The sequence below is a fragment of the Macaca mulatta genome, chromosome 9 (assembly GCF_049350105.2).
Source record: "Macaca mulatta isolate MMU2019108-1 chromosome 9, T2T-MMU8v2.0, whole genome shotgun sequence".
In the NCBI taxonomy this organism is placed as follows: Eukaryota; Metazoa; Chordata; class Mammalia; order Primates; family Cercopithecidae; genus Macaca; species Macaca mulatta.
Genome location: NC_133414.1, coordinates 9,507,563 through 9,529,651, shown reverse-complemented (window position 1 = coordinate 9,529,651; position 22,089 = coordinate 9,507,563). Strand labels below are relative to the sequence as shown.

General features: G+C 43.2%; 1 protein-coding gene across 1 annotated transcript in view; it reads right to left on the bottom strand.

Moving 5' to 3' along the window:
• Positions 1-10,367: 10,367 nt before the first annotated feature.
• Positions 10,368-22,089, bottom strand: part of TAF3 (TATA-box binding protein associated factor 3) — a 200,431-nt gene continuing 188,709 nt past the window's right edge. Inside the window, exons 5-7 of the mRNA XM_015146428.3 lie at positions 17,686-17,938; positions 13,135-13,241; positions 10,368-12,359 (exon numbers count right to left, since the gene is read on the bottom strand). Coding sequence (XP_015001914.3) covers positions 12,245-12,359; positions 13,135-13,241; positions 17,686-17,938 — 475 coding nt within the window. The 3' untranslated portion in view covers positions 10,368-12,244. The remainder of the gene's footprint in view (positions 12,360-13,134; positions 13,242-17,685; positions 17,939-22,089) is intronic.

Below are 22,089 nucleotides of genomic sequence, written 5' to 3'. Positions count from 1 at the left end.
TTGAAGCCGGGAGGTGGAGGTTGCAGTAAGCTGAGATCGCACCCCTGCACTCCAGCCTGAGTGACAGAGAGAGACTCTGCCTCAAAAAAATAAATAAATAAATAAATGAAAAAGTGCCACAAATAAGAAAGAGCTATTGTAATTCAGTTTCCTTTTTGGTTCTCAGAGAAAACTCCAGTTTGAGCCGTTCTTCTGTGGGGCAGCTTAGTCCTAAAAGCATCAGGTTTGACTTCCTAGACTCACTGGAACCACAAGTTCACCTCCCAGAGGGGCTGGGCTCGACCCTTTCTTCTTCCTATGCAATAATAGCATGGAAACCAGCTTATCTCTGTGGCCAACTTTCAGGAAAGGCCTTGAAAACAGAGACGAGGGCGGACCTTGGTGACCACGTGGAGCTTCCCATGACAGTGGGAGTTCGCTGCAGGGGTGACTGGAACTATTGGGGCCGGGCGGCAACTAGCCGCACTGATGGCAAGAGATACCTCAACTCGGCTTTTTCATAGAAGTCCATTTAAAAGGCCGTGCTAGGCTGCCGAGGGGAGCCGGCTCCGCTTACCTTGTGTAGAGCCATTGGGTGGTTCCATCAGATTAGGTGTGAGAGGGTGGGGGAATTGGGAACGTTGACTTTCATGGCCAGGATTGGGCGGTATTTCTAAAGTGCCTTCCTGTCTTAGCCCTCTCTGTTTTCTGTCCCTGGTTCGTGGGTTGGCTCCGGTAGGACACGATTAATAGCTTATTTGGGGTGTTTGATTTTTGGTTTTGGTTTTGTTTTTTTGGCTCAAAGATCTGTCGTCCTCACCTGAGTCTAAAAATTGCTGAAATTCTGGCATGCTTTTGGAAACCTTGTGCCGTTTCTTTGCATAAAACTGGTTCCACTCGCCTTCACACACCGTTTGCCTAATTTTGACATCACTCCTCTTGATATGAAAGGTCAGCTTTTCTTGTGGGGGAAAAAAAAAAAGAAATCAGACAATGCCAGTGGAGACAAGCAGAAAACTGTGTAAAGGTGTGTTTGCTTTAGCGACATGGGCTGTCCCCACACCAGAGCAGTGACTGAAGGGAAGAGGGGAGGGACTCAACTGGGCCTTTTTTGAGTTTTGCTCCAAGACTTTTAATTTTTCCTCTGATGTTTGAGCACTAACGAAACGCGATGAAGAACTTAATGAAAATTATGAGCACACTCTTATCAACCACACCCTTGTTTCTGAGTGCATGATACATACTGTAAATGATAGACATGTCGGCTGGGCGCGGTGGCTCACATCTGTAATCCCAGCACTTTGGGAGGCTGAGGTGGGTGGATAACCTGAGGTCAGGAGTTCGAGACCAGCCTGGCCAACATGGCGAAACCATGTCTCTACTAAAAATATAAAAATTAGCCAGGCCTTGGGGCACGCACCTATAATCCCAGCTACTCAGGAGGCTGAGGCAGGAGAATTGCTTGAACCTGGGAGGTGGAGGTTACAGTGAGCTGAGATCGTGCCATTGCACTCCAGCCCGGGTGACAGAGCCAGAGACTCTGTCTCCAAAAAAAAAAAAAAAAAAAAAAAAAAAAAAAAAAAAAAAAATTATAGCCATGTCATGTGACTTCTGTATCTGGAAACTACACAACTGCAAAAATTTCCCATAAATGTATAGAATATGAAGGGATGTCAGCTATATTGGGTGATTCCATTCTGCATTTGTACACAAACATCTTTCATATGAATCCATATACACAAACTTAGGTATGCTTCTGCAAGACAGAGTGGGCACGTGTCAGACATCGCTGTTACTTGGGAAAGAGGGTGAATCACCCCTTATGGCATAAATACCATCTTCTGAATTCAGCCAGAATTCCTACTGCATTAAATTACTGTATTGTCTGTGACTATACACTGAAACACGGGGCTCGCTTTGTTGTGTAGTCTGGTAATTTGAAGCTCTCAAGCAGGTTTTGCTATTTTGTAATCCAAAGGCAGACCTTCTATATTGTTTTTAGTGATTTGCAACAAAGTTTATTGACAATGATTTGCACATAAAAACATTTGGGAAAATAACTAGCCATTCAAGAAGCGGAGTAGATGTTGAAAAAGGGCTAAATTACCTCCTAAATGCTAGAAACAGCGTGGAAGCAGCTGAGATGCCCGTAGCTTCAGTGTGCATATAGGAACAGGTCGATCTATGTTCACATTAATGATTAAATCAAGGCGATAGAGAATTTTCACTACCATTGGATACAAATCACTGACAACTGATATTTTGTATATAAGTGTAGGTTCCTGGATACATAAAATAGAGAATTGTCACTAACATTGGATACAAACCACTGACAACTGATATTTTGTATGTAAGTGCAGGCTCCTGGACACATAAAATAGAGAATTGTCACTAACATTGGATACAAACCACTGACAACTGATATTTTGTATATAAGTGCAGGCTCCTGGATACATAAAATACACACTTAATGAAAAGTTGTTAGTAAGTTGAAAATGTCACACGATCTGTCCATTTCTCTTCTTTCATTTTATTGACAATAAACCAATAGAAACGCCTCGGTCCTGTTTTGCCCAGCCTTTTGTAATTAAAGAGACAAGCCAGGGTGGAGGAATTTTGGTAAACGCCTTTGCTCCCCCAGCGGCTCTTGGTCATTCCACTTCCACTGGCAAGACAGCCATTTCTACAGCTGGAGACATTTCCTTCTCCTGCTCCTGTTTTTACCTTCTGCTCTTGCAAGAGGTAACCAACCTGGGAAGGACGGCGTATGTGCCCCCTTTTTGGAACCTCATTTTCTTCTCTCTCTCTCTGTCTCCCTCCCTCCCCACTGGCCCCCTCTTTCTTTCTTTTTTAAGACAGGGTCTTGTTCTGTGGCCCCAGGCTGGAGTGCAGTGGTATGATCATGGCTCACTGCAGCCCCAAACTCCTGGGCTCAAGTGCGTCTCCTGCCTCAACCTCTCCAGCTGGGACTATAGGTGTGCACCACCACGCCAGGTAAGTTTTTTGTTTTTTTGTAGAGACAGGGTCTTGCCATGTTGCCCAGGCTGGTCTTGAACTCTTGGGCTCAAGTGATCCTCCCACCTCGGCCTCACCAAGTCCTGGGATTATAGGGGTGAGCCACCGCACCCGACCCTTATTTCTCTTTTGACTTTAAGCCTATTCTTTAATTCAACCAAATTCACATTTTAAAAACCTCGAGGGTAAGTTGATTCTGTGGTTCCATTCACACCACACGCTTATCCCGTCATCTCTTGATTCCAGTTGTAACAGGCATTGGAGTTCACTAGCCGTGACACAGAACTGATTTATTTATAAGTTTTCAAATCTCAAAACACAGAATGTTACAGCTACAAGAGCATGGAGATCTCATGTGACCTCTTGGTTTCGAAATGTAAGTGCTGAGGCCATTGGGAGAGTGAGGCCATGCAGCTGGTGAGGAAGGGTGGCTGGGATGTGAGTGCTTCCTGGACCAGCCTCCTTCCTGGCCATGGGAAAGATTAAGATGTCAATGAAGGAACAAGGTGTATCTACTTCTGTGACTGCTCTGGTAGTGCGCTGTGCAGTATGGTAGCTCCTAGCCACCAGTGACTGTCAAAATGAAAGTTAGGCCAGGTGCGGTGGCTCATGTCTGTAATCCCAGCACTTTTGGAGACGAAGGTGGGTGGTTTGCTTGAGCTCAGGAGTTTCAGATCAGTATGGGCAACATAGAGAAACCCTGTCTCTACAAAAAAAAAAAAAAAAAAAGAAAAGAAAAAGAAAATCAGCTGGATGTGCTGGTGTACACCTGTAGTCTCAGCTACTTGGGAGGCTGAAGTGAGAAGATTGCTTGAATCCAGGAGGTTGAGGCTATGGTGAGCCATGATCATACCACTGTACTCCAGCATGGACAACGGGCTGAGACCTTGTCTCAAAATAAAAATTAAGGAAAAAAAAAGGATAAATAATAAAATTTTAAAAATTGAAAATCAGTCTGTTAGTGGCAGTAGCCACATTTCAAAGGCTCAAATCATCACCTGTAGCAGTAGCCGCTGAAAGCGTAGAAATTGTAGCGCACTTCCATAGTCACAGAAAGCTGTTGATCAGCCTGAGCCCCTGCATTCAGCACATATTCACGCACAAAGATTTGGGTCAGACACAGTGGCTCACGCCTGTAATCCCAGCACTTTGGGAGGCTGAGGTGAGTGGATCATGAGGTCAGGAGATCGAGACCAGCCTGGCTAACACAGTGAAACCCCGTCTCTACTAAAATACAAAAAATTAGCCAAGCATGGTGGTGCACGCCAGTAGTCCCAGCTACCTGGGCGGCTGAGGCAGGGGAATCGCTTGAACCCGGGAGGCGGAGATTGCAGTGAGCCAAGATCACGCCACTGTACTCCAGCCTGGCGACAGAGCGAGACTCCATCTTAAAAAAAAAAAAAAAAAAAAGCAAAAATTTGTATACTGAACAGATCCCTAAATATCTGTCAGGGAGAAGGAGGGCAGTGATATCTCCTCTACTCTGTAAGTGAACGCATCCCTACACCTGGGCTACATCGAGAGTGCTTTGAGAATCTCTCATTTTAAGCGTAAGTTGGGTTCTTACTTTATCTGATGCATTTACTGCCTGGGTTGTTTGAGAATGGAAATGCAAGCATGGACCTGCAGAATGTAGTGGAGGCCTACCCCTGGCCTTTTCTCCATGATTTATTATTCCGTTTAGTCCTCAGAGATTGCTGAGTGCAGTGCTCCCAAAACACCACAGCCAAATCCATTCCACATCAACCTGCTGCCTGTTCACACTGGTCAGGAGTCCTGCTATTGGCCGCATTTCCTAGGAGTGGGGCTGTGTCGTGTCTATCCCTCTGCTCTCCACCTCGGTACCACACTGACGTGTCACATCCAACTGGCTGCCCACTCAGAAGTGCACTGGGAGAAAGCCTCTTTCTTCTGGCCTGTATCAAATCAGTCATTTGTTCATACAAACTGCCTCGTGAATGAATGTCTTATCCAGCTTCCCAATCCTTGATTGTAATATTAAGATCACTTATTTGTACGAAATGTTGAAATCTAGAATTAGAGACTCATGGAAAACCCGGAATTCGCGAAAACATGGGGAAAACAGCCACAATAGATACTGTAGCTATTAATACCATTTATTGAGCTTTACCACGTGTGAAATGCTTTTTATATGGCCGGGCACAGTGGCTCATGTCTGTAGTCCCAGCACTTTGGGAGGCCAAGGCAGGCCGATCATTTGAGGTCAGGAGTTCGAGACCAGCCTGGCCAACATGGTAAAACCCCATCTCTACTAAAAAAAAAAAAAAAAGAAAAAAGAAAAAAGAAAAAAAAATTAGCTGGGCCTATAATCCCAGCTACTCAGGAGGCTGAGGCAGAATCATCTGAACCTAGGAGGTGGAGGATGCAGTGAGCCAAGCTTGCACCACTGCACCCCAGTCTGGGGAACAGAGCGAGACTCCATCTCAAATAAAAAAAAAAAAAAGAAAGAAAAAGGTTTTTATATGATCAAAGCTTTTTTTTTTTTTTTTTTTTTTTTCTTTGAGACAGAGTCTCACTCTGTCACCCACGCTGGAGTGCAGTGGCACGATTTTGGCTCACTGCAATCTCTCCCTCCCGGGTTCAAGCGATTCCCCTGCCTCAGCCTCCCAAGTAGCTGGGACTACAGGTACGTGCCACCACGTCGGCTAATTTTTTGTATTTTTAGTAAAGATGGGGTTTCACCATGTTGGCCAGGATGGTCGTCATCTCCTGACCTCATGATCCACCTGCCTTGGCCTCCCAAAGTGTTGGGATTACAGGAGTGAGCCACCATGCCTGGCCATATTTATTTATATATTTATTTAGAGACAGGGTCTCACCTGGTCTGGAATGCAGTAGTATGATCATGGCTCACTGTAGCTTCACCCTTCTGGGCTCAAGTCATCCTCCCACCTCAGCCTCCAGATGAGCTGGGACCACAGGCACGTGCCACCTTGCCCAGGTGGTTTTTATTTTTACAATTTTTTTTTTTGTAGAGATGGGGTCTTGTTATGTTGCCCAGGCTGATCTCAAACTCCTGAGCTCAAGTAATCCCTCCCAAATCCCAAAGTGTTGAGATTACAGGCATGAGCCACCACACCTGGCTAGATTATTTTAATTGTAAAATAGCAAGCAGATAAATGGCTAAAACTTATATACACAGTTTTAACAAACAGATATAAAGAGAATCTTGTATAACACTGCCCACGTCAAGGGGCAAGGTGTTCCCTGTCCCTGGGAAGCTGCCCTGAGCTTGCTTACTCCTTCCCCATCAAAACTCCCTTTCTTCCCAGAGGCAGCCGCCACATTCACTTTTATTAGGGACTCTTGCTTTCCCATCATTGCGTGCATCCCTAAATAAGAGAGTGTGGTTCAGTCTCTTTAAAAACTTTCTATACAGGGAATTCTAGGTGTTTTTATTCTTGAGGTGGAGTTTCGTTCTTGTTGCCCAGGCTGGAGTGCAGTGGCACAATCTCAGCTCACTGCAACTTCTGCCTCCTGGGTTCAAGCGATTCTCCTGCCTCAGTCTCCCAAGTAGCTGGGACTATAGGCACCCACCACCATGCCTGGCTAATTTTTGTATTTTTAGTAGAGATAGGGGTTCACCATGTTGGTCAGGCTGGTCTTGAACTCCTGACCTCAGGTGATCCACGGGCCTCAGCTTCCCAAAGTGCTGGGATTACAGGTGTGAGTCACTGCGCCCAGCCAGAATCCTATGTATCCTTATGTTTAATGTTGCTTTACATTTTGTGCTATCTCCTTAGTCTCATTGACCTACAGCCGAACATTGGTCAAACTGAAGTGAAAAACAATCACCTTTCAATGCACTTCTGGTTTGCACCCGCTTCTGAGGTGTGTCCTGTGACGGCTCTCTGCAGCCCCGGGCACACTGTCTCCTCCACCGCTGTATCCCCACAGTGCACGAAGTGTCTTGCTCCGAGCGATGACTGATGAACATTTTTTACAGAAATGTATGAATATTGTTGAGTGTGGGACATCCTGGGCCTAATATTTGTTTTTGTGAATGTTGTAAATAACAATGTCAAAATAAACAAAATGAAGGGAAGATGAAGAATTAGCTATCAAGAAATCAGCTCTAAAGAATTCACTTTTTGGCTGGGTGCGGTGGTGCACGCCTGTAATCCCAGCACTTTGGGAGGCTGAGGCGGGCGGATTGCCTGAACTCAGGAGTTCGAGACCACCCTGGGCAACATGGTGAAACCTCATCTCTACTAAAATACAAAAAATTAGCCAGTGTGGTGGCAGGTGTCTGTAGTCCCAGCTACTGGGGAGGCTGAGGCAGGAGAATCACTTGAACCCAGAAGGCGGAGGTTGCAGTGAGCCAAGATCGCACCACTGACCTCCAGCCTGGGTAACAGAGGGAGACCCTGTCTCAAAAAAAAAAAAAAAAAAAAAAAAAAAAAAAATCACTTTTTGATTTGGTGCAGTGGCTCATGCCTATAATCCCAATACTTTGGGTGGAAGCAGGAGGACCACTTGAGCCTAGGAGTTCGACATGAATCTGGGCAACCCTGTCTCCACAAAAAAATAAAAATTAACAAGATGTGTGGCACATGCCTTTGGTCCCAGCTGCTCAGGAGGTCGAGGCCACAGTGAGCTGTGATTACACCACCGCATTCAAGCCTGGGTGACAGAGTAAGACCCTGTCTCATAAATAAATAAATAAATAAATAAATAAACAAATATTCACTTTCTAAAAGCTAGCAGAAAAAAGTTTCATCAACATCCCAAACAGTATAATAAGAAATAATCAAAATATAACTTGATAATATTTTTGGATGATTTGAACTTCCTCTGGTAAGTACTTCTGATGCTCTGAATGAGTTAACTAGATCAGCACAAACATTTTCTTCAAACCATTTAACTTGGCAATAGTTAACTCATTAAGGATAATAACAATGACATTCTTCAGGTTTGTGGTTTTTTTTTTTTTTTTTAAACGATAGTCCTATTCTGAATGTTTCATTAATCAAAAACAAGACCAAACCAAAAAAAAAAAACCCACAAAACTTCAAAAGGTGAAAATACTGACTAGGTTCTAAGGATATGGTAGGAAATGATTGCTTAGGGCTATGCACCTAAAATGAACTTCTGTTCTGAAAGCCCAACACATTTAAACTTTGTGGTTGTATGTATCTATCTACATGTATTTTCTAATATCATGTCTACTCTGCTAGTTCCTAGGATAGTTAATGCAAACATTTGCTAAGTTCTTATTTTGTTATGAATGTAAAATTTAAAAGCATGAAGCTCTAGTAACATTAAAAAATAGTTGCAGCCTAAGACGGAAAGATTATGTATGGAAAAGTGGGAAAAGAGTAATATGGAATACACTTAGAATTTGATGCAATACACTTTAATACATAGTATACTTTGGGAATGATTCCAGAATCATGGAACCAGAGGAAGGGCTAGAGCAGATGAAAAACCAGACAACTGGAAATGAGCTTGGTTCTGATACATCATTGCCATTTCCATAAAATGTACCTAGCCAATGTGGATGAAATGAATGAAACCACTTAACAATGTCCTTCAAACTAAATTTACAACTGAGTTGCCCAGAATGAAAAAAATAACCAGTAGCCATTTTAGTAACTCATATGTAGACTAAATGAACAAGCTGTCCACCTAAATATCTCATTTCGATGTCATCTACTGGCCTGCACACATGGATTAATAGTTACTTTATACTTTTTAGGCTACAATGAACGCAAGATTCTCAAAGAAATAGTTTCCTAACAGAATGACTGATACCATTGTGGAAAAAGACATTATTCAGGACATTATCTGTTTCATTCTTTGGTCAAGGTAACTCATCTACTTTTAGACTTACACTTCTAAAGAAAGCTGCTATGATCTAAAGAGATTGGCCATAAAACTATTTGTATTGAAAACTTAGCCAGCATGGCTTTCGTGAACTTTCTTCATTAGCATTCTTAGTGGCAAGGTTTCCATATCTCAGTGTTCATTTTATACTTCAATTTGGTTAGTAGGTCTTTGTTTAATCATCCCATTGAAAGGAGAACAAAGGGGTTTAGGTGATACAGGAGAGTAGTACACTGTATTTTATCTTTGAAAAAAGCCCGACAAAGTCAGAATACTCTGATAGCCTCTGGTTTTCTCCAGAACGTTTGGAACCACAAATCAGTCAGGGGATAAAGACCCTCACTGTGCCTCACTGTAGACACCTTTGGAAGAGAAACACCTTGTCAGCCACAGAAATTAAGCTCTGCCAGTTCCATCTGGCTCTGACGGCAGATTATCACACCAGAAGGGTGTCTCGATTTCATGAGGTGAGGGTCTGTTTCTCAAATACCATCTCCCTCAATAAAATCACTGGTCAGGACAATCCCCGCACCCCCTCCCTCCCCCCGCCCCCGCCATTACTTGTCTTTATAAAGTATTGATGCTATTCAAATGATAGTGCTGGGCTAAATTAAAACCAGTCAGGATTTTGCTTCCAACTGGAAAACTGCAAATCCTCTAAAGGGAAATACTTTTCATTCCTTTGTATCTAATTCTGCTACAGTAGTTCCTCAAATTGCTGCTGCCTTTTGCGATTTCCTTCTCCCTCAAAAGTTAAAACCCATTTTTTCCTAAAGTTTGGGCCCCTAAACTTTTTCTCCTGATCAAATCATCCACCCCACTTAACCCCCTCCTCCCCTCTCACCCAATGCAGGCTTTTCTTTTCCGGTTTTGCTTGACTTCATTAAAGAAAGTAAATTAATCTCTGTTTGTCTGTGGTATTTGTAAGTTGCTCTTTTTCCTTCAGTATTACTTTCTGGAAAATGACTACGCCCAACTTTCTAACTTTTTCTTTGTAACATAGACGTTTTATTTTCTAATCCACATTTCTTTTTGCAGTTTCTTGAACTTCCTTTGGTTGGTGTCACAGCCAGCCACCCAGTAGAGGCTGAGACCACCAGTTCATTTCACACAGGCCACTGAACAGTCATAAGATGGTGACAACTTTTGGTCTCTAGTGACCTGGACTGGATCTGACTCACTGACCTAGAGGTGAAAGGCTCTGTATTCCATTACTAATCCCTCGAGCTCTCCAGCCCCCTGAAAATGATTCTTTGGTTTTATTATTGCAAAGACCATTTATAAAATCATGAACTGGATTTAGGAAAGCAACCATGAAATAGCAAGGGACAACAGACTGATTGAAATTCCTTGAATGTAGCGTGGGCTGAAGGCTCTCAGACAGGAAGATCGGGGGAAAGTTATAGACAAGCACCTCCATTCTGGTTTCAGTAGCATGACCTGCTCACTTAAACGTGGCAACTTCAGATCATGGCCCATGCCTCAAGGAACTAAATCCTAAATAAAGAAAATGGAAAAGCAAACTATGAAATAGCCAATAATCTTTATTTTGCACTTCCCCCACCCCTCACCCCTCTCCAAAAACCACTAACGCGCATTTTTGTGCATGTGAAAATATTGTATAAAGTATTTAGAATGATCTCAAATTAATAAAACAAAAAAACACATATCTCAACATAGATGCTTTGTTTCTTTGCAGGGCTAGAAAAATTGGGGCCTCTTGAACAAGGAGGGCAATGATACCCTGCACTCTGAAGAGGTCGACTCCATTTCCACTGATTTGCAACTTCACATTCACGGCAGAAAACTGCATTTCTCTAACCACATAATGTTTTAAAATATGACTAATCCATACACTAATAGCAATTTACTTGGCATTTAAAAAAATCACATTTTCTAGTAATATATTTGTATTAGGTTCAAAGCCCATATTCTAACATCCAAGAGATCCAGTACATGGGCCTACACTGGGATTATTTCAAAATCAAGTAAAAGTCCATATTTATTCCAAAGTTGCTAAAATATGCTAATAAAGTTAAATTTGATGTTTTTTTAACATTAAAAATAAAATATTTGGTTTACCTCTCAGACATCTATAACATATAATAAATAGTGGGCAGTATAATAATATAATAAAGTTTTGTGATACCCTGAAATTTGATGAGTTTTCTTAAAAAAATTCATAATATACTTCATTTCAGCCTTAAAGCACAATATTAATGAACAGATTTGTAGAAATAAAACAATATAAAGACAAAATGCTACAGTATATGTGGGTTTTTTTTCTTTTTTTTTTTTACTTTCATGGAAACTACATGTCCTTTTAGTAAAAGTCTGTCAAAGAAATTTACAAAAACAAAACAGACAACAAACGAAACACCTTCAAATCATAAACTCTAAATTTAAATTGCCTTGCTTTCCTTCCAACTGCTCGGGCCCTTTCCCCCATGATATTTTCGGGCACTGCACAGGTTGAGCTCAAGGGAAATTTCTTTGAACGATGGCTTTTTTAGCCTTCTTTGTTTCTGTCCAGCGTCATTACAGACCTGGCTGAAATCACAGTGGATTTCAGAGAAAGCCAGAATTAAACACGATAAAAATTTAAAAAATAACTACTTCATAAATATTTATTATTTACATTAGGGGCAATCTTTTAGTCTGAAGAGTTTTTATACAAGTTGATGAAATGTACAAGCAGTGAGAAGAGACTCCAGCAGTTTAAAGAAGGGCAAAATTAGAATGCAACGAAGATATAAAATACATGAAACAAAAATAATTTGCACAAAAGCAAACAGGACATGATAGAAACCTTTTTCTTAAAAAATATAAGGTATTTCACAAAAGCCTGAACATTTTACATGTTAGTACTAAAAACGGGGGAAGGAGGGAAGCTTCGTATATTCTTATCACAAAAATATTTACCGGCACTCCCACTGGAGGTTTCTTTATGTTATTCTGATTATCTTACTATAGAGGGAAAGGGGCTGAAAACTGTATACAGACTCTATCATCCTTAAATTACAGTTGAGGCAGTTTGTACATTATCTTCTCATCTAACACCTCAATGAAAAGGCCCTGGAGAGAATAAAGGAAATCAAAAGGGAAGATGTACGCTCTTTATTAATAATACTTGTCACTGGTATTAGAGAAGTGGAGGAGGGGCAGCCCCCAGGCCACGCCTCTGCTCCAGTTTCCTTCTGTCGCACTGCCACGGAGCCACAGGCCAATGCGGCTGGGGAGTGAACAATGCAGGTGCGCGGTGTGTTCCAGCCGCAGTCCTCCCGGGTTCTTTATCCACAGGCATCTGGGCTGGAGGTGATGGCAGAACTGCACCAGCTCCCTTCCAGGGGCGCCAGGGAGGAAGCCTGGGCTGACCCCGCTTGGTCCAGCCCCTCGGGAGCCGTCAGTGTGCTCGATGCTTCCTCTTCTTGTGCTTTTTGTCCTTCTTCTTGTTCGCACACTTGGGGCAGAACCACTGCATCTCTTCTGGGGGTGCAGCCATGATTCCCACACAGGGCCTACACATGAAAGCAAGCTCAGATAAGCAACTTTTATACGGTCGATTCTCCTCCCTTCTGTTTTAAAGTACTTTTTAAAGTCTATGACATGTTTACCCGAAATCAAAGCCAAGCAGCACTGCTGTTGGGCATGCAGACTAGGATATCACAGACGCGCCCTTTGCACGCCCTCTGCAGAGATTCATTAGTTCATTCCTCCTTTCAGCCAGGAAGAGGAGGCTTCTGAGCCACGGCTTTGTCTTTATCTCACAGATATCGTATATCATAACTGAACAGGTTGCTATCTTTTTGTATCTGACATTTTAAAGATAACACGAGAAGATTATCTGCATAAATTCTGGTTGAGCTTTTCAGGTTTTAGGAACCGCTGAAGAGGTTTAAAAAAGTTAAGCAGTCTTTAGTCCTGCAGTTTGTTCCATCCTTACAAAGGGGCTGCCTCTTCGTGGCCCTGGCCAGTGCTACAGCTTCTAGGGAACATTACCGGAAAGGAAGGTCAGGGACGCCCCTGGGTCTCCTCTTAGTATTATTATTTTTCATAAGAAGGATAGATAAGCTAAGCAGAATGTTCAGAATTCAGGGTGAATAACAATAGTCTAAAGACTCTTGGGTTTTGCAGTTAATTGCATTTCACAGGCTCTGTGATTTGACTCCATGTACTGTCCCTAGGACAGCCCTGGGTCAGTCCAAAGGCAGGAATCTACTCAGTGGACACTTTGTCTCAGGAGAGGCTGAGCTGCCTGATGCGTGCGGCCGGCAGGGCGCCCTGGGCACTCACCAGTGGTACCAGTCATCGCAGTCGTCACAGCCAATCATGGGACTCCCATCATCAGGCTTGTTACACCCAGGGCAGATCCAGATCTGATTGCCCCACTCATCTCGGATCTGATGTTTGCAAAGTGGAAGTGGCAAAAATGGAGGGAATGGGAAAAAAAACAAAAAGAGGTCAGATCAGAATGATTACTTTATACTGTTTAACTGAACCAACAGGCATATTAAACTAAAAAATATAGTAGATCAGCACTTCATTAATGCCATGATCAGCGTCATCACTGTTTTAGAATCGTGAAACAGAAAAATGCCAAGTGTTCAATGATAAGACATTTCTAATGAATATTCTAAGCTTTCTTTTGTAAGTCACAAAAATAAGCATTTTATAATCATCTCTGTGAACAATATGACCGGTAACCACTTTCATAAACAAACAAACAAACAAAAAAACTATAACTACATACATTCCTAATGATTTGGATCTCTATAAGGGTGGTAACAACTGATTTTTTGAAAGCTACAGACCTCCACTTTCTATGTGGTTTTTCTCAATCACATTCATAGGCATGGAATTAATATAGACAGCCAAATGAGCATGCACCATCTTATTACTTATTAGCCAAGCCCTTCTCCTGAAGGAGCTGATAAGATCAAGGATATAAAAGAGTTGTTACTAAGTAACTTTCCATTCCCTTTATGACATTTTTAGTAAAGTACAATCAACTAAAGGGCAAATGAAATAAGGGGATAGGGAAACCAAAGAGCTATAAGGTTCAACATTATTTTGCTACAAATGTTGTGTACTCTGGAGTTGACTTTATTTAACTTAGCAGTCCTAAAGAGGGAACATCCTATTAACCACTTCCTCAAACTCCACATGAACAGAGCCAACCTGGAAGAAGTAATTCACTGATGGGCATTAAACACCAGCAATAAGAAAAAGGTAATTTCAAAAGTGTTTACAATAACAGAGCACATTATTGCATCCGGTTTATTTCATAAGGGATAGTTCTTCCTAGACTTTCAAATACCACACTGACTAGATGTGCTTTTAAAAAGGCTTTCTTTGTGTGTGACAAGTGCATTGGGGGTGCATATACGTTTCACTGTACTGATGGGCTTCCTTTAAGGCAACTCTACAAAGGCAAACTACATTGACAGGAAAACTTCCTAAAGAAATCTGTGGGCGACTACATCTCTGACCCTCTGTAATTTCAGGAGAAAAAGTAACAAGGGGTGAGAACCAGCAGTCACCTGTACCCGCTGTCTCGTGGCCAAGGCTGGTGGAACATCCTATGCCCTGAAGCTCCCACGTGTGGCCAGTCCTGCTGCTGGCTGACCTTACTTGAAGTCAGAAGGCCGTGACTCTATGTGCTGCACAAGAGCTTTGCCACAGCATCGACAGTAACTAACACCAAATACTTCACAGCTTACTACATTCCTCTAAACATCTCATTTCATTTAATCATTGTAAAGCAACCTCTGGGTAGCTTATGAATGGGGAAACCGGAGCTAAGACAATTTAAGTGGCATTTCCAACATCACACCATTAGGCAGTGACAAAATCTGCCTTTTTGCTCTCTAGCCTTCATATGTCATCTAAATCACACATTTTGTCCTCTGCCCACAAAGCGTCTCTTCATGAGGTAGAAGGCGTTTTTAAAATTGTCATTTTTATTTTAAAGACAGGGTTTCACTTTGTCGCCCAGGCTGGGGTGCAGTGGTGTGATCACGGCTCACTGTAGCCTTGACCTACTAGGCTGAGATGATCCTCCCAGCTCGGCCTCCTGAGTAGTTGACACTACAAGCACATGTCAACATGCCCAGCTAATTTTTGTATTTTCTGCAGAGATGGGGTCTCACTATGTCACCCAGTCTGGTCTCAACTCCTGGGCTCATGCGATACACCTGCCTCAGCCTCCCAAAATGCTGGGATTAGAGGCGTGAGACACCATGCACAGCCAGAAAGCTTTCCTTCTACACTGTCTATTCCAGCTGGACTCATCTCCAGGAGGTGAGTTAGTTCAAAGATCTACTGGAAAACCAGAACTTTCCGAGCTGGAACATGCCACAGAGATCACCAAGTTTAATACAAACTTCTTAATTATAGATGAAGACACAAAGGTTGAGGAGGTTAAGTACAAAATCTTTCCTGATCAACCCATTTGGGGGTAATGCTGCCTCAATTAAACACCTGCAACGATTGGTCCCTGGACAGACCAATTGGATGATCACAGTTTTAGAAGTTCCTTCCAAAACTCCTTTAAGGAAATTTAACAATAGGCCAGGCATGGTGGCTCACGCCTGTAATCTCAGCACTTTGGGAGACCAAGGTGGGGGGATTGCTTGAGTCCAGGAGTTTGAGAGCAGCCTGGGCAACATAGGGAGACATCATCTCCACATACACAAAAACAAAAAACAGCCAGGAAACAGCTAGGTGTGGTGGCAGACGCCTGTGGTCCCAGCTACTTGGGAGGCTGAGGTGAGGGAACCATTGGGGCCCAGGAGGTTGAGGCTACAGTGAGTGGTATTGTGCCACTGCATTCTAGTATGGACAAGAAGAGGGAGACTACTCAAAAGAAAAAAAAAAACAGGAAAAAAAAGAAATGTAATATTGTACAGTTTATAATGACAAATACCATGAGTCCTACCCGGCCACTTTCCAATCATATTAGTACCTACCTAGTTACACAAGGTCAGGGCCACCATTAGGCTAACACATCACAGTCTGTGGATTTGGTAGTCACAGCAATGGCAATGGCTCCATACACCTTAAATACTTTGTTGTGTGTTTGTGTGTTTAATTCTATAGTGTCCAAAGAACATAATCTGTATAAATACTTTACTGCCAGACTGTATTCAGGGTTTGAGTAAGACCTAATACTATTAAGTAAGAGGAAAGCAACTAAAAACAGTCCCAGAACAACGTGGACTCATTCGACATGGTGGGATTTACTATTTTTTTTTTCTTGAGACAGAGTTTCGCTCTTGTCGCCCAGGCTAGAGGGCAGTGGCACGATCTTGGCTCACTGCAAGCTCTGCCTCTTGGGTTCAAGCAATTCTTGTGCCTCAGCCTCCTGAGTAGCTGGGATTACAGGCATGAGCTACCATGCCCAGCTAATTTTTTTGGTATTTTTAGTAGAGATGGGGTTTCAACATGTTGGCCAGGCTGGTCTCAAACTCCTGACCTCAAGTGATCCACCCGCCTCAGCCTCCCAAAGTGCTGGGATTATAGGCGTGAGCCACTGCGTCCAGCTGGTTTTACAATTTGAAGTCATGCTTGGATACTCAGGAGTCTGGTGGTCTGAAAGTTCATTTCCATTTAATATGCAAGCCCTGGCATATTCTGGATCATAGCCAATAAAATATAACTAGTGCTATTATTGACAAACACCACCTGGCTCATAATATCAGTGCACATTATATAACTTACACTCAAATGAATAACTGAATTGCTTGATGAAGAAACTCAGTGTGAGATTTCAGCACCACTGTGCATCTCTACATTTACAGATTGATACTACTGTCTACATGTATAGAGTCATATCCAAAACAACATAAACACAATGCTTTGATGTTATTTATGGAGGCTATGTGAACACTGCAATGTAACTTTTCAGCCAAAAGCTTGAAAATTCAGTGAAAAATGGCAATGAAGAAATGCATCTTGGCTGGGCATGGTGGTTCATGCCTGTAATCTCAGCACTCTGGGAGGCCGAAATGGGTGGATCGCTGGAGCTCGAGACCAGCCTGGGCAACATTGTGAAACCCTGTCTCTACCAAAAAATACAACAAATTAATCGACAGTGGTGGCAACTGCCTGAGATCCCCAGTTACTCAAGAGGTGGAAGAATCGCTTGAGCCTGGGAGGCAGGGGCTGCAGTGAGCCGAGATTGTACCACTGCACTCCAGCCTGGGTGACAGAGTGAAATCCCCTTTCAAAAAAAACAAAAAAAACAAAAAAAAGGCCAGTCGCGGTGGCTCATGCCTGTAATCCCAGCACTTTGGGAGGCTGAGGCGGGCAGATCAACTGAGGTCAGGAGTTCAAGACCAGCCTGGCTAACCTGGTGAAACCCTGTTTCTACTACAAATACAAAAAATTGGCCACCCATGGTGGCAGGCGCCTGTAATCCCAGCTACTCAGGAGGCTGAGGCAGGAGAATCACTTGAACCTGGGAGGTGGAGGCTGCAGCGGGCCGAGATCTCACCACTGCACTCCAGGTTGGGCAATAAGAGCGAAACTCCATCTCAAAAAAAAAAGAAAAAAAAAAACAAGAAAAAGAAAAAGAAATGTGCCTGGCCAGGGGCAGTGGCTCAGGCCTGTAACCCCACCACTTTGAGAAGCTACGGCAGAAGGATCGCTTGAGCCCAGGAGTTTGAGGTTGCAGTGAGCTATGATTGGGCCACTGTACATAGGGAGACCCCGTCTCAAAAATAATTAAATAAATAATAAAATTTGAAAGAGAAATGCCTCTGAAATTCGACAGTGACTCAGAGCACACACTTGTCTTGAACTGAAAACGTCTCCAGGCTAACCGCTCGGGCGGCAGGTACGCACCACGTAGGTGCTGACCGTCTCAGTCACCACGCTGCGCACGGGAGCTTTGGCACTGGCCCCGGAGGCGGCAGGACCCGGGGAGGGCAGCAGGGCAGGGCCCGCGGCGGCCTGGGCGAGCAGCGGCAGCGGCACGGGCGCAGGGCTCACGAGCATGGGGCCGGGGGTGGGCGCGGGGGCCGGCGGCGGGGTCTTCGGCCTGTTCTGCGAGGGCGCCGGCTTGGCCTCGGGCGCAGGGACCACCTTGCTGATAACACTGTCAACAAAAGAGGGAAAGGTAAAAGTCAAAACAGGATCATCATCGAACCCAACTCGTGCTTAAAAACATGATTGCAAAATAGCTTTTCTTCCAGTACCGACATATTTCAACGTCCAGAAGCGGCTCAAGAACTGAGTTTGAGGCCCTACATCAAGTAGCCTCTCCACTTACTCAGACGAATTTTTCATTTTCCCAAACTTCCCCTCAGTGGCCAGATATTTAGAAATTTCTAGTAACCAATACACATGCACAGGCAGTGTGACTTCAATTGCCTGTTCCCGTGCTGAGGCAGAAGCTCTGACAGCTTCACAGGGGGAGCTGCCCACCCCCACCTCTCCTCAGTCCTCCAGGGGCCCAGACAGGGGCCGCTCCTTCCACTGGGGCTCCAGCTGGAGAGGACCTGGAGCAGCCTGTGTCCCACACTGGAGATGGGCAAGAAAGACACATTTGCTGTTGGAAGTCCTTGAGATTTTTGGGTTGTTAATGACCATAAACCTAACCTGGCCTAAGCTGCTGGACAGAGCAGCTAAAAAAAAAAAAAAAAAAGAAGTTTCTATTTATCTCTTCTCAGTTCCAATGTTTCTTCTTAATACTCTCAACGCCATTGTCAATAAAACTGTGAAGACTTTCTCACTTCTGGATTTGGCTTTGATTGCCAGGTTTTACAGACTGACTGTTCAGGCTGGGCAAGGTGGTTCACGCTTGTAATTCTAGCACTTTGGGAGGCCGAGGTGGGTGGATTCCTGAGGTCGAGAGTTCAAGACCAGTCTGGCCAACATGGTGAAACACCGTCTCTACTAAAAAATACAAAAAATTAGCCGGGTGCAGTGGCGCGCACCTGTAATTCCAGCTACTCGGGAGGCTGAGGCAGAGAATCGCTTGAACCCAGGAGGCGGAGGCTGTAGTGAGCCGAGATCTCGCCACTGCACTCTAGCCTGGGCTACAGAGTATGACTTCGTCTCAGAAACAAAACAAAACAAAACAAAACAAAGCAAAACACAAAACAGAAGATTGTTCCCAGAGGGGCTGCAGAGGTGAGGAGGAGGTAATGCAGTGGCAGCTTCTGTCCTGGTGACGCTGCCGCGGGTCACTAGAGCTGTGGTGCTGTGACCCTGCTCCTCCACTAACAGCGTCCTCTTCATACAACTCAGTGGAAGCAGCTCTGGACTTGGGGTCAGGACATCTGCGTTCAAATTCTGCAGCCGCCAGGGACTAGACCTGTGGCCTTGGATTATTCATTTACTATAAAAAGCACGATTTATTGAGGACCTATCTATAAGAAGTTAGAGGTTATACTAGGCACTTTACAAATATCATCTCATCCAGTCCTCATGAGAACATCAAAGAAGTAATGATTACTCCATTTTGTAGATGAGGAAACTGAAGATCAGCGAGAGAAAGGAATTTGAGTAAATGGGTGGCAGCTTTTGAACCAAGGTCTACTTGATTCCAAAGTTTGCTTTTTTTAAAGCTTATTTAAAAAAAAAAGTATCATATATACATTATAAATATATATATCATTTTACACACAGAGAAAACAATATATCAGATGCCTAAGTAATAATCAGAGATAAATATGTTAGCTTTGCCATATTTATTTCAGATGAACTTCCTTCCCTGCCCCAGAGCAACCGCTGCCCTAAAACAGGTAGGGTTTTGTTTATTGTTCTTGGTACTTTGTTTTCTCTGTACCTCTCCTGCCTTTGTAGGTGTCCATAAACAATACATACCACATTAGTGTTTGCTGTCTTTTAACTTTTATACACACAATGTCACACTCTAGTTATCAATAAAGTTTCTGGGCCATGCAATATGGCCATCCTCACCTCACCAGGAATCGCCAGCCTGCGGACTGTCCCAGCCTGTCTCTTTCTACTATTCCACACAATTATTTAGGCCTTGTTTTTCTCATCAACAAAGTGAAAAGAAATGCAGTGGCCTCAGAGGGTTGTAGTGAGAACCTCAATATGGAGAAACACTTTAAAAACTGCATCCAGATGGGAAGTGTCGGCCCCGTGTCATGTTCACGGCTGTTGTTCACAACAGCCTCCGGTCTCACTGCTGCCAGCCTGCACGGTTCCACTTCCTCATAGTCCTAGTTTAGAAACCACTTTCACCAAAAGGCACTGACTCTTTGCTATTCTGATCATAAATTTATAAAACATTAAGTTACTTCAAAAACTTCACCATTATTTCAGCAAATAACTTCATTACTGCTAATTGTTCTCCATTTGTTTCCTGCAAGGGTGATCATCTTCCTAACCTGGATACAGCCAAAGATCAAGAGAATTTAACACACACTTGTTGGTGCAGCAGACACTTGATAAATGCTTAACATAATAATTAGTGACTATTTATTGAGCACTTACTATAGGTCTGACTGTCCTAAGCATGTGAAAGCCAATTGTGGGCCAGGTGCTATACTAAATGTTTACTTGCCTTGCCTTATCTCGCTTTTTTTTTTTTTTTTTTTAGATGGAGTTTTGCTCTTGTTGCCCAGGCTGGAGTGTAATGGCGCGATCTTGGCTCACTGCAACCTCCCTCCTGGGTTGAAGTGATTCTCCTGCCTCAGCCTCCCGAGTAGCTGGGATTACAGGCATGTGCCACCATACCCAGCTAATTTTTTTTTGTGTGTGTATTATTATTATTATTTTTTCCAGTAGAGACGGGGTTTCTCCATGTTGGCCAGGCTGGTCTCAAACTCCCAACCTCAGGTGATCTGCTTGCCGTAGCCTCCCAAAGTGTTGACATTACAGGCATGAGCCACGGTGCCCGGCCTCATTTGTTTTTCATAATGACCACATAAGGCAAGCTATTATTCTGCTTTTTTAAATGAAGAAACCAAGGCACAGAGAGATTAAGTATCTTGCATAAATTAACACAGGGTACTGCTACATGGCAGGGCCAGGATTTAAACAAAGCAGTCTGATTTTAGAGCCTGTGATCTTTTTTTTTTTTGAGACAGAGTCTCGCTCTGTCGCCCAGGCTGGAGTGCAGTGGCACGATCTTGGCTCACTGCAAGATCTGCCTCCCAGGTTCACGCCATTCTCCTGCCTCAGCCTCCTGAGTAGCTGGGACTACAGGTGCCCGCCACCACGCCTGGCTAATTTTTTTGTACTTTTAGTAGAGACGGGGTTTCACCGTGTTAGCTAGGATGGTCTCAATCTCCTGACCTTGTGATCTGCCTGCCTCGGCCTCTGAAAGTGCTGGGATTTATAGGCGTGAGCCACTGCACCCGGCAGAGCCTGTGATCTTAATAAGTATATGACACTGTCTCTCAATGTGTACTGAGGTTTGCCTTACATAAAAGGCATGTAATGTAGGAGTTCAAAGTTACTGCTATGGCATTTATATCCAGAGAGTAAGCATTCTCTATTTTTATGGCTAGACTAAAATTTTAAAACGCTATTTCTGGAGGCAGTTTCCCATAATGGTTTAATACACAAGTGATGGAACCAAAGCTAAAGGAAAAAGCAGGAACCCTGAGAGGTAAGCAGAACACAGACGCTTTACCCCAAGGGCATTTACGCATTAGGCAAGTCTGATCTTTGGTTATGATGAACAGAACCAATGTCGAAGCCCAGGATCTGCCCAAAGTGGAAGGTCTAATAGAACTTCCTCCCGATACTAAGGATTCCCAATCAGCTATACCCATAAGGTAAAGATGAATGAGAATGTCATGAATTTTCACCTCTGGTGTTCTAGGATACTTTACATTTAAAGTAATTGGGACTTGCAATGTGCCCAGGCACACAGCACAATCCTGAGGGGAAATATCTTAAAATCTAGGTCTCATATTAATACAGAAAATTATCTTTAAAAAAAAATAAGTGGCACATAATGAAAGACAATCAAACCTATGAGTAAGTAAGGTGGGATCAGGGAAAACTGTTAAGACATAACAGCTAGTATGAAGGGACAAAGACCACAGATACAAGAATTATCAACTATAAAACAACTTTGCTTACAGCATTAAAAAATAATAAAAGGCAAAGGCTGGAAATATAGGTGGCAGGAAGTCACAGATCTAGTGGATTTGAAAAGAACCAAACAGACTTTCTACAAACTAAAAAATACAGTAACTGAGATTTAAAATTCAATGGAGTGATTTAAAAACAGATTGGAAACAACTTAAGACAGAACTATAA